We start from the raw sequence: 11,894 nt of genomic DNA, 5'->3' as shown, positions 1-11,894 counted from the left end.
GTCCACAACCACGACCACACGATAGATATTTCTTTTAATAATATCGTGATAGATATTTTGTTCGTTAATAACGTATTCGATTCTTTCAAAAATGTTAGTGTTACGACGAAGGTAACTATTCATACAAACCATACATGTTTGATAGTAGTACATTCAGTATTAATGTTTTGTCGTGGAACCTAAAAGGGTATAAAGAAACAATCGACGGACAAACAACCAACAAATTGCAGGATGATAACGTTATAAAATCTTTATGTGGATATGACATTATTATGCTGGAGGAGATGCACCTGGACGAGGACCATGCCGAAGAAGTATTTCTATCAGGATTTGTAAAACGTCACTTTTATAGAAAGAAAAGAACAAATGCAACCAGTGCTTCTGGGGGGATTAGTTTATTCATAAGAGAAAACATATCTTCAAACTTCCAAATCCTACAAAAAAGCAACAGTGACATTATTTGGCTAAAAGTTCAAAAGGATAACAAAGAACACGACATTTATTTAGGGTGTGTATATATTCCGCCCGAATCGTCATCCTTTGGAAAAGATTTTACTGAGGAATTGTGGGACAAGTTAGAGAATGACTTAGATGAATTAATACCCAAAGGTAACGTGATCTTATGCGGAGACTTCAATGCAAGAACGGGTGAACTGATCGATAGATAGTTAGATAGCGAAAGTCTTAGGTATTCTTTGCCATCGACTTATTGCTTTGACTATCTACATGAAAGACATTCTTCAGATAAGGTCATACAAAAACAAGGTAGAAGGTTGATAGATTTGTGCCATAATAATAACATGTATATACTTAATGGAAGGTCCTTGGGAGACTTAAGTGGGCGATACACATGTTATACACCCCAGGGTTGTAGTGTAGTAGACTATTTTCTTTGTTCTCAGGAACTAATCAAGGATGTAATACATATGAAAGTAAAATATTTAACTGTATATTCAGATCATTGTCCTTTAGAACTAAGAATTCGAATTCCGTTCAAAGACAAAAATGCCAATGTTAAACCTAACATCAATTGTAAACATAATAAATGTTCAATTAATAACCAAGGAAAAGCAGAAGATATAATATATCAGTGGGACAGCAATTCACAAGTTAAATTCAAACAGGAGTTAGACACACGAGACATGAAACATTTACTTCAGAACATAAACGACGAAATTGAAACAATGCATACATGTGAAGAGAAATATTATTCAGACGAGTGTGTTAACAATTTAACAGACAAAATAACAGCAATGCTAAACACGGCTGCAAAAAAATGTTTGAACAAGAAAATCAAGAACCGCAATTTTACGAAAAAGAATAGAAAACATAAAAAATGGTTCGATAGTGACTGTTTTTTACAAAGGAGAGAATTAAAATCATTATTAAATGCTCTAAATAGATACCCTTATGATGTAAATTTATGTCAGAAATACTACTCAAAAAGAAAAAAATACAAAGCAATATTAAAGAAAAAGAAAAGGATTTTTAAAGATAATTTAGTAAAGAAATTGAATGACGAATTTAATAACGATCCAAGTGCTATGTGAAAACTCTAAAAGATTTAAAGACGATGGGTGAAGTCAATACAACTAAAAAATGTGCAATCAATCCAATGAAATGGATTGATCATTTAGAGAAATTGATAGGAACAGAAACTAAAGTTTCTGATGAAAGAAAATACATAGTAAATGAGGAATTAAAGAAGATGCATACACATTGTTATACACCTATTTTAGATGACCCCATAACAGAGAAAGAATTAAAAAAAGAATGTAAAACGTTGAAAAAAAAAGTCATCCGGAAAAGATAGAATAACCAATGAAATTATAAAAGCAAGTTTAGATCATATGACTAAAATATTAGTTAATCTATTCAACATTATTCTTACAAGTGGTAACTATACTACAGAATGGAAGACTGGAATAAGTGTACCATTGCATAAAAAAGGAGATCCAATGAATCCGAGTAACTATAGAGGAATCACTCTTAGTAGTAATTTGGGAAAATTGTTTTGTAAAATCATAAATTCAAGAATCAACAACTTTTTAGAAAAAAAGAATATTTTGATAAAAGAACAAGCTGGGTTTCGAAAAGGATACCGAACGATGGATCAAATATTCATTCTGAAGAAAATTGTAGACGATATTATCAATACTAAAAATGGTAGATTATATGGATGTTTCGTAGATTTTCAAAAAGCTTTTGATAACGTTTGGCATGATGCACTTTTACTTAAGATATACACAACCGGCATAAGAGTTAAATGCTACAATATAATCAAAAACATGTATAGTAATGCAAAGATATGCACACAAATGCAAGGTGGATATTCACCAGATGTATTGGTTAAAAAAGGAGTACATCAAGGAAATACATTAAGCCCAACTCTTTTTAATATTTTCATTAATGATATAACAGATGGAATGCCTGACGTTGATTCGCCATACATTAACCAGAATACAAAAATATCGTGTCTACTGTATGCAGATGATCTAGTACTTCTTTCAAAATCAAAAATAGGATTACAAAATAAGTTAGATTATCTAAATAACTATTGCCTACAGTGGGGTTTGAAAATTAACATAGAAAAAACAAAAATTATAGTATTTTGTCATATAAATCCAAAAATGCACACAATATTTAAATGTGGAACTGATGTAATCAAAGTAACAGATCAATATAAATATTTAGGGGTCATATTCAACAAGAATGGAAATTTTGATACAGCTCAAGATCATTTAAGTAAACAAGGTAATAAAGCAGCACATTCCCTCCGCAGAATTTTCAGCAATCAAAACGTGCAAATAGACACAATGATACATTTATTTGATTCACTTGTAAATCCGATATTAACATATGGCGCTGAAATCTGGTATCCGTTTACGTTTAATAATAAAATAAAACAAACAAATACTGATCATTTCTTTGGATCATGTTTATCTAGCAAAAATCCTCATGAATTTGTTTATATCAAATTTTGTCGATTCCTTCTTGGAGTTCATAGAAAAGCTATGTGGATACCTGTACTGGGGGAATTAGGAAGGTTCCCTTTAGGATTAAAAATGTTATCACAAACAATAGCATTCTGGGCGCATATTCTAGACTCCAAACAAGATTCGTATATATACTGTTCAAAAAAAGAAACGCATAGCTTGTAATATTTGGTTAATTTAGTTATATGGCTACAAGGATATCCACCAAACTGCAGAAAATGTTTATCTGGTCGTCGACCTTTCGTCCATTGCCACAAGTGAGCTCTGCACGTGACGCATACGTTATCAGTGGCTACAATGTCAAAATTGCTCATTTGGCATGACCACTCGTCATGCTTCAGTGTAATCTCGTGAAACTCGGGGAATATTGAGCTCTCACCATGTCTTCCAAAACCCATAAAAGCGGATTGTTCGCCACAAAGAAATCAGACGACAATTCAGCGACGAAAGATGGCCCGATTGAGCAGAGAAGACCGCCAAATTGCATTGGGTCGTTTACAAGCAGGCCAAAGTCAAAGTGCAATCGCCAGGCACTTCCACGTGTCCCAGAGCACCATCAGTAGACTGTGGGTCAGGTTTCAAGCCACTGGCTCCGTTGCTGACTTGCCACGAGCGGGAAGACCAAGGGCGACAACTGCTGCTCACGACCGCTTCATACGGCTCCGCCACCTCCGGAATCGTTTCCTGTCGGCCTCATCTTCTGTCCAGGCTCTCCCCGGGCCACACCGATTATCGGACCAGACCGTGCGGAACCGCCTGCATGAAGCTGGTTTGAGAGCTCGCAGACCTCACAGAGGAGCTGTCCTCACCCGCCGCCATCGCCAGAACCGAGTGCAGTGGGGCAACCAGCACCTTCGCTGGACCGTCCGGAATCACTGGAGACACGTGTGGTTCAGCGACGAGTCCTACTTCCTGCTCCAGCGACATGATGGTCGGAGGAGGGTCTACCGGAGAGTAAACGAACGTTACGCGCCCAACTGTGTGTATGAGGCACCCGTTCATGGTGGTGGAGGCGTCATGGTGTGGGGGGCGATCAATACCGCTGGAAGGAGCACCCTGGTGCACGTCCATGGGCGCATAACTGCCCAGCGATACGTGGAGGAAATTCTGCGCCCACACGCCCTTCCTCTTCTGGCTGACCAGGATGCCATATTCCAGCAGGACAACGCTCGCCCGCACACAGCACGACTCACCACCCAGTTCCTCACCGACCACCATGTCCAGGTGCTTCCCTGGCCATCCATGTCGCCAGACATGAACCCGATAGAACACCTCTGGGATGAATTGGACAGACGTGTGCGCAGGCGAGAAGAAGCGCCGGCAAATCACCGCGATCTATTGCAGGCACTTCAGGAGGAGTGGGACACCATCCCACAGCAAGATATCCGGCATCTGATCCAGTCCATGCCCAGAAGGTGCCGGGCAGTTGTTGCTGCTCAAGGCAGTCACACCCCCTACTGACTTGACAGCCTCGGCACCCAATCGTATTGATTGACTGATTGATTTGAAGATGCAAATGAACTGTGTGTGCATTCAACTGTGTCCATACCAAATTTCAAACAAATAATCTAAATATTGGATTTTCTGTTAATTTTTTCGAAAAATAAAACAAATTTGGCAAGTAGCAACTATGCGTTTCTTTTTTTGAACAGTATACATCAATTATATGACTCAATGTTGCACCATCCGACAGAAACGCCATGGCTACAATTTGTTAGACAATCTCTTTGTAACTTAGGTTTTAGTCACGTTTGGCATAACCAATCTACATTAAATGTACACAAATTAAAGTTTGCCATTGACAAAAAACAACAAGAGGAATATATAAGATACTGGACAAAAGAAAAATCAGATACATATTCCAGACTTAAGTTTTATTCTATGATCAGTAAATCTTACGAAATGCAGTCATACTTAATACAAATTAAGAATAATAAACACAGAAAGATGTTAAGCAGATTAAGGACTAGCACACATTGTCTAAAAATTGAAAGTGGAAGACATCAGAATATCCCTAAAGAAAATTGTCTTTGTATTGAATGCAATGTCATAGAAGATGAAATACATTTTCTAGATAAATGCAATAAATATGTTAAATTAAGGGATGAATTTAAAGAAGATGCTTCACATATCAATATGAAATATGCTAACAAAAATCCAAGTAACTTATTTTTAGAAGACGAAGTTCAAGTTCGTCTTGGCAAATTTGTTACGGATTGTTTTAGCATTGTATAATGCATTATTTGTTGTTTGTTGTGTCAATAACTTTACTGGTTCATGACAATAAACATTATTCTATTCTATTCTATTCTATTCTATTCTATTCACACACACACACACACACACTCTTACATACACACACACACACACACACACACACACACACACACACACACATACCCACAAGCGTGCGCTCAAACTCACACACACTAGCTCACGCACGTACGCTTGCACACACGCACGCACGCATGCACGAACGCACGCACACGCGCACACACACACACACACGCACACACACACACACACACACACACACACACACACACACACACACACACTCGGACATACAGACATACATTCAAGCGCAATCACACTCACACACACACACACACACACACACACACACACACACACACACACACACACACACACACACACACACGCTAAACTAAGAAACTGACAAAATCAAGTTACAAAATTCAGCATAAAAACTCCCGTCTAACACAAATTGTTCGATGTTTCAGGTTTGTTGTGTGTGTAATGTAACACAAATTGTCCGATGTTTCAGGTTTGTTGTGTGTGTAATCTAACACAAATTGTCCGATGTTTCAGGTTTGTTGTGTGTGTAATCTAACACAAATTGTCCGATGTTTCAGGTTTGTTGTGTGTGTAATCTAACACAAATTGTCCGATGTTTCAGGTTTGTTGTGTGTGTAATCTAACACAAATTGTCCGATGTTTCAGGTTTGTTGTGTGTGTAATCTAACACAAATTGTCCGATGTTTCAGGTTTGTTGTGTGTGTGATCTAACACAAATTGTCCGATGTTTCAGGTTTGTTGTGTGTGTAATGTAACACAAATTGTCCGATGTTTCAGGTTTGTTGTGTGTGTGATCTAACACAAATTGTCCGATGTTTCAGGTTTGTTGTGTGTGTAATCTAACACAAATTGTCCGATGTTTCAGGTTTTGTGTGTGTGTGATCTAACACAAATTGTCCGATGTTTCAGGTTTGTTGTGTGTATGATTCAACACAAATTGTCCAATGTTTTAGGTTTGTTATGTGTGTGACCTAACACAAATTGTCCACTGTTTCAGGTTTGTTTTGTGTGTGATCTACTACGCGCTCATCTTGAATATCACCAACCTGGCTGGAGACATCTACATTAACTACCTACTCAGCGTAATTGTGGAAACCGTGGGCTTTGGCGTTCCCTACTTTCTGTTAGATAGGATGGGACGTAAGCCTGTCTACTGCATTGCTATCATGGTGGCTGGCTTTTGCTGTGTTATCTCCCTTGTGCCAGACATCCTGGGAGCACCTGGTACAGTGGTCGTTGCATGTTTTTATCTGTTTATTTGTCTGTCTGTCTGTTTTTCGGTCTGTCTGTCTGTCTGTTTGTTTGTCAGTTTTTCGGTCTGTTAGTCTGCCTAATCAAATCGTATATAAATGTCTGCGTGTCTGTCCAAATTTGTGTTTTGTTTTTGTTTTGTATGTGTTGTTTTTCGTCTGTCACTCATTAACTCGATTTGACAGTTTCCAGTATTCCTCAGATTTTCCTTTGCCAAACAATCCGAATACTTGTTTGTACGTGCGTGCTTCCTCATTGTAATTTGCGCTTTGTATGGCCCTCTCATTTTGATTCATTTATTTTATTGATTCCCTAATTTCCTTTGCAGACTGGGTAGTCGTGACACTGTCTATGATAGGCCGGTTCTGCGTGTGCATTTGCTATAGCGTCATCTACATGTTCGGGGCAGAACTCTTCCCGACTGTCATCCGGGGATCTGCCATGGGCATGGGAGTTACCTTCTCGCGTATTGGCGGCCTTCTGTCCCCCTATCTGGCGGACGTGGTAGGTTGGATTACTAGGGAGATTTAATAAACGAAACGTCGGGACGTTTCGTTTTGAAGTTGTGGTAAACGTCATCATTTCGGGGGTCTCTCGCTGGAAAGGTGAAGGTCAACTGAAACGGAACGTGGAACGTCAAAACGCAGTCACGTTTTCCACCCCCAAAAAAACGAACAATATTTCGTCAACTTTTGTGAGTATTTTTGCACACTAACAGTTTTATTTGTTGGCCATTTTATGCATTGCTAGATTCATCAACCCTTTCACAGTCTTTCAGCGCTGAGAATGTGTTCATTGGAGGTAGACAACTGTTGTGAACTGAAATATTTTGAAGGGTGCTGATCCTGGTACATTTATCCAACTTCATGGTGAAGAAAGCAAATGGCGAAGCAGAAGTAGGTCATCGCATCGAATTTTTATTCTGGCTTCGTATGTGATTTTGTATAAACAAAGTCTGTGTGATTTATTTGGACTGAAAATAATCAAAGTATGCCCGATTCTGGACCACCTCCTAGGGTTTTTTTTTTCCATTCTGATCGAGGACAGACGTGATAATTTCACTTGAAGATTTATCGCCCTTCCTTCATTCCGAAACGAAACGTGAATACATCTAAATCTTGTCTGCGGCCTATGCCGTCTCGTTTCACGTTCCGTTTCGCGGGGTGACTCATTCACCAAACGAAACGAGCTGCAAAACGAAACGTGCTGTCCTTTGAATCTCCCTAGTGTTACGGTGTTTCTGTTGCGTGGTGGGGGAAGGAGAGGGCAAGGGGTGGATAGCGCGCGCGCGCGCGCGCGTGTGTGTGTGTGTGTGTGTGTGTGTGTGTGTGTGTGTGTGAGAGTGTGTTTGTTAGTGAGTTTGTGTGTGTGTGTATTTGTGTGTGTGTGTTTGTTTGTGTGTGTATGTGTGTGTGTATATGTGTGTGTCTATGTGTGTGTCCATGTGTGTGTGTCTGTGAGTGTGTATTTTTTCTTCTGCATTTATGGGCTGAAACTCCCACGCGTGTGTGTGTGTGTGTGTGTGTGTGTGTGTGTGTGTGTGTGTGTGTGTGTGTGTGTGTGTGTGTGTGTGTGTGTACGAGAGAGAGAAAGAGATAAGAGAGAGTTAGAGAGAGAAACAAAGAGAGAGGCGGGTTGTATGCGTGTGCTTATATGTATATGTCTCTGTGTCCCTATGTCTGTGGGTGTCTTTCTCTGCTTCTACCGTCTAGCAAAAACGAAAGAAGTGTTTTCCACCACCTAAATGGCAGTTCCAAGCTAATTGGATGAAGAACTGTCAGATCGGTGTATGACAAACAGAACAGATCATTTATGCCATGTGAGACAGAGATTACAAAACGTCAATTTTTTTGTTTTTTTGCAGGGCATTCTGGCAATTTCATGCCATGCAAGACAGATATTACAAAACGTTCATTGTATTTCTGCAGGGCATTCTGGCAATTTCATGTCATGTAAGACAGATATTACAAAATATTCATTGTAATTTCTGCAGGGCATTCCGGCAATTTATGTCATGTAAAACAGATATTACAAATTGTTCATTGTATTTTGTGCAGGGCATTCTGGGAATGTAGGTCATGTAAGACAGACACTATAAGGGCATTCTGGGAATGTAGGTCATGTAAGACAGACACTATAAGGGCATTCTGGAAATGTAGGTCATGTAAGACAGCCACTAAGCTGTTCATTGTATATTGTACAGGACAATCTGGCAATTTAAGTCATGTAAGACAGCCACAATAAGTTGTTCATTGTATTTCTCGCAGGGCATTCTTATCGGAGGACGGCTAGAGAATTCTCTTCCTCTGGTGGTCATGGGCAGTCCGGCGCTGGTTGTGGGGCTCTTCGCTCTCTGGCTGCCCGAGACTATGGGCACAAAGCTGCCCGAGACTCTTGATGACGTCAACAACTTACACAGGTTTGTTCATACTTTCATCATACTATCCTGAAAAAGGCAGTCTGCCGAAATATTGATGAAGATAATTCCAAACCTGGTTCTTGTTGTGTCCTCTTTTATTTAAATGTTTTCAGGTTTGTTCATTCTAAACAGAATTGTTCCACTTTTGAGAGAATGTCTATAGAATGTGTGAACACGTTGTTACATTGGGCATACAGTTCTACTGGCGACAGTAAAACACAATGTTCACGTGAACACTTGTGAACACAGTGTGTCTATGTCAGAAAGTGTTAAACATGTTACAGAAATGTGTACAACAGTGGAGCACTGCTGTTTAAGCCTGTCCTTCATTGCTCGAAGTCGACTTCGCGTAGCTCACTTCACGAAGCTTCCGGAAAGACAATTCGTCCCTTAATTGAACTACTTTCAGCATAGCTTCAAGAAGTCCAAGCGAAGGCACTCTGCTCTTTCGAGTGGAGTTTCTACGTCCATCTTGAACCCAGAAGCACTATTCTGACAAAAAAGAACAACTGCGTCACAAAGCTACGGGGTAGCTTCGCATGTCAAAACTTGCGAAGAGAAGTAGGGTACAAAGTACTTCGCCGTAGCTATGGGTTTTCGGTATAAAGACTTAGCGAAGCTTTGCCAAGTCGACTTCGTGCTCAGTCAAGGACGGGCTTTAGATCGTTGTTTCACTGTGCATGTTTTGTATGTGTGGTATATATGTGCTTGTTTATTTGTGAGTGTTTGTTCATTTGTGTGTGTGTGTGTGTGTGTGTGTGTGTGTGTGTGTGTGTGTGTGTGTGTGTGTGTGTGTGTGTGTGTGTGTGTGTGTGTGTGAGTGTGTGTGTGTGTGTGTGATCTCTGAATTAGTTATTTTACTTAAATGCACTTTCGTTCTTTCTCTTCTCAGCAAAGCGCTTATGAAGCTATATAGACTAAGTATATATTTGTTTGACGAAGTGTTAACACAAAATGGTGATTAACGAACACGGTTTGTGAGCATCATTTGCATCACCTGATCTTCTTTTCTGATTAAAAAGACACCATAAGTGACAATGGTATTTGCACTTGCATCCTTATGCTGCTTCTCTTTTTTCACTGTCACCCTGTAGGCTTGAAATGCGCTCAATTTCTGTGCATGACTTGATTTTTTCAGCAAACGTGGTTGTTTTTGCTGTCAAAAGAATAAGCCAGATGTAAGGGAGACGATTGTGAATAGAAACAAGGACGCACTGGCTTCTTCCCCTTGCTGATGACGTTTTTTTGACATTTTGGGGGAAAGTTTATTATGTTACATTTTTTTCCTACAAGGTACTTTTTCGTAAATCACCAAAGATATATGTTCAAGCTTCCACATGGGATAAGAGCACCCTTCCAATTTGACACATATCACAAGTCGACTTCCTGGTTGACTTCTTTGCTAAAGCCTGAATTAACTTCTAAACTGACAAACATACCAATATATAAATCTGCAAAATGATTCAGCAAAAATCACCACTTTGCTAACAGAGGAGCAAATAATGCAAGCTCTTGATATTTTTACTATACGTTTAAGTGGAAGGAGGATTTCATCCGATGTTAAAGCATGGTAAGATCTGGAGTGGTTTTCCTCGGCGTTTGTATCTAAAGGATGGTTCTTTGAAGAAAGGTCTAAACTGAAGAAAGATTTTTCTGTGTATTCAGAGTATAAATAGTTTATGTATGTAAAATGTCTCGATTTTGTCATATGAATTTGTGTAAACTGATATTTACTTTAACCTGTGTTAATGGGCGGTTCTGGTGAGGTTATGCCCCCTCTTTCTTTTGGCTGGTAACAGGCGGAACCTCGCAGCAAGATCACACGAGAAAGGAAAACAAGTCGCGTAAGGCGAAATAACAACATTTAGTCAAGCTGTCGAACTCACAGAATGAAACTTAAGGCACTGCATTTTTTCACAATGACCGTAGTCCGCCGCTCGTACAAAAGGCAGGGAAATTAACGAGCCTGTTTAGCGCGGTAGTGGTTGGGCTGTGCTGCAAAGCCAGCTTTTCTGTACCTCTCTTCGCTTTAACTTTCTGAGCGTGTTTTTAATCCAAACATATCATATCTATATGTTTTTGGAATCAGGAACCAACAAGAAATAAGATGAAATTGTTTTTAAATCGATTTCGGAAATTTAATTTTAATCATAATTTTTATATTTTTTATTTTCAGAGCTTGCTTTTAATCCAAATATAACATATTTATATGTTTTTGGAATCAGAAAATGATGAAAAATAAGATAAACGTAAATTTAGATCATTTTATAAAAAAAATATTTTAATTTCAATTTTCGAATTTTTAATGACCAAAGTCATTACTTAATTTTTAATCCTCCAAGCTGAAATGCAATACCAAAGTCCGGTCTTTGTCGAAGATTGCTTGGCCAAAATTTCAATCAATTTGATTGAAAAATGAGGGTGTGACAGTGCAGCCTCAACTTTTACAAACAAAAACGGATATGACGTCATCAAATACATTTATCCAAAAAATGAAAACACGTCCGGGGATATCATACCCAGGAACTCTCACGTCAAATTTCATAAAGATCGGTCTAGTAGTTCACTTTGAATCGCTCTACACACACACACACGCACACACAGACAGACAGACAGACAGACACACACACACACACACACACACACACACACACACACACACACACACCACGACCCTCGTCTCGATTCCCCCTCTATGTTAAAAAATGTAGTCAAAACTTGACTAAATGTAAAAACGTGCATTGGTCCCAAATAGCATTTCGCTTTGGTAACAGTTCGTGTGTAAGTCGTGCATTTTATACGGTAAAAAGACAATGGTAACAGGCGGAACCTCGCGGCAAGATCACAGGAGTTGTCTCGCGTTATCACACCAGAAGTACTCATTTACATTGCATACATAATTGTATATT

At 39.1% G+C, this 11,894-nt stretch overlaps 1 protein-coding gene across 1 annotated transcript in view; it reads left to right on the top strand.

Annotated features, from left to right (window-relative positions):
• Positions 1-11,080, top strand: part of LOC138956957 (organic cation transporter protein-like) — a gene marked incomplete at its 5' end in the record, with an annotated part of 13,580 nt that extends 2,500 nt beyond the window's left edge. Inside the window, 4 exon segments of the mRNA XM_070328150.1 lie at positions 6,313-6,539; positions 6,895-7,070; positions 8,834-8,985; positions 10,124-11,080. Of these exon segments, the coding sequence (XP_070184251.1) occupies positions 6,313-6,539; positions 6,895-7,070; positions 8,834-8,985; positions 10,124-10,220 (652 nt within the window).
• Positions 11,081-11,894: the final 814 nt, after the last annotated feature.

Source organism: Littorina saxatilis, unplaced genomic scaffold, assembly GCF_037325665.1.
Source record: "Littorina saxatilis isolate snail1 unplaced genomic scaffold, US_GU_Lsax_2.0 scaffold_2575, whole genome shotgun sequence".
Taxonomy (NCBI): domain Eukaryota; kingdom Metazoa; phylum Mollusca; class Gastropoda; order Littorinimorpha; family Littorinidae; genus Littorina; species Littorina saxatilis.
This window is presented reverse-complemented; position numbering and strand designations above follow the sequence as displayed.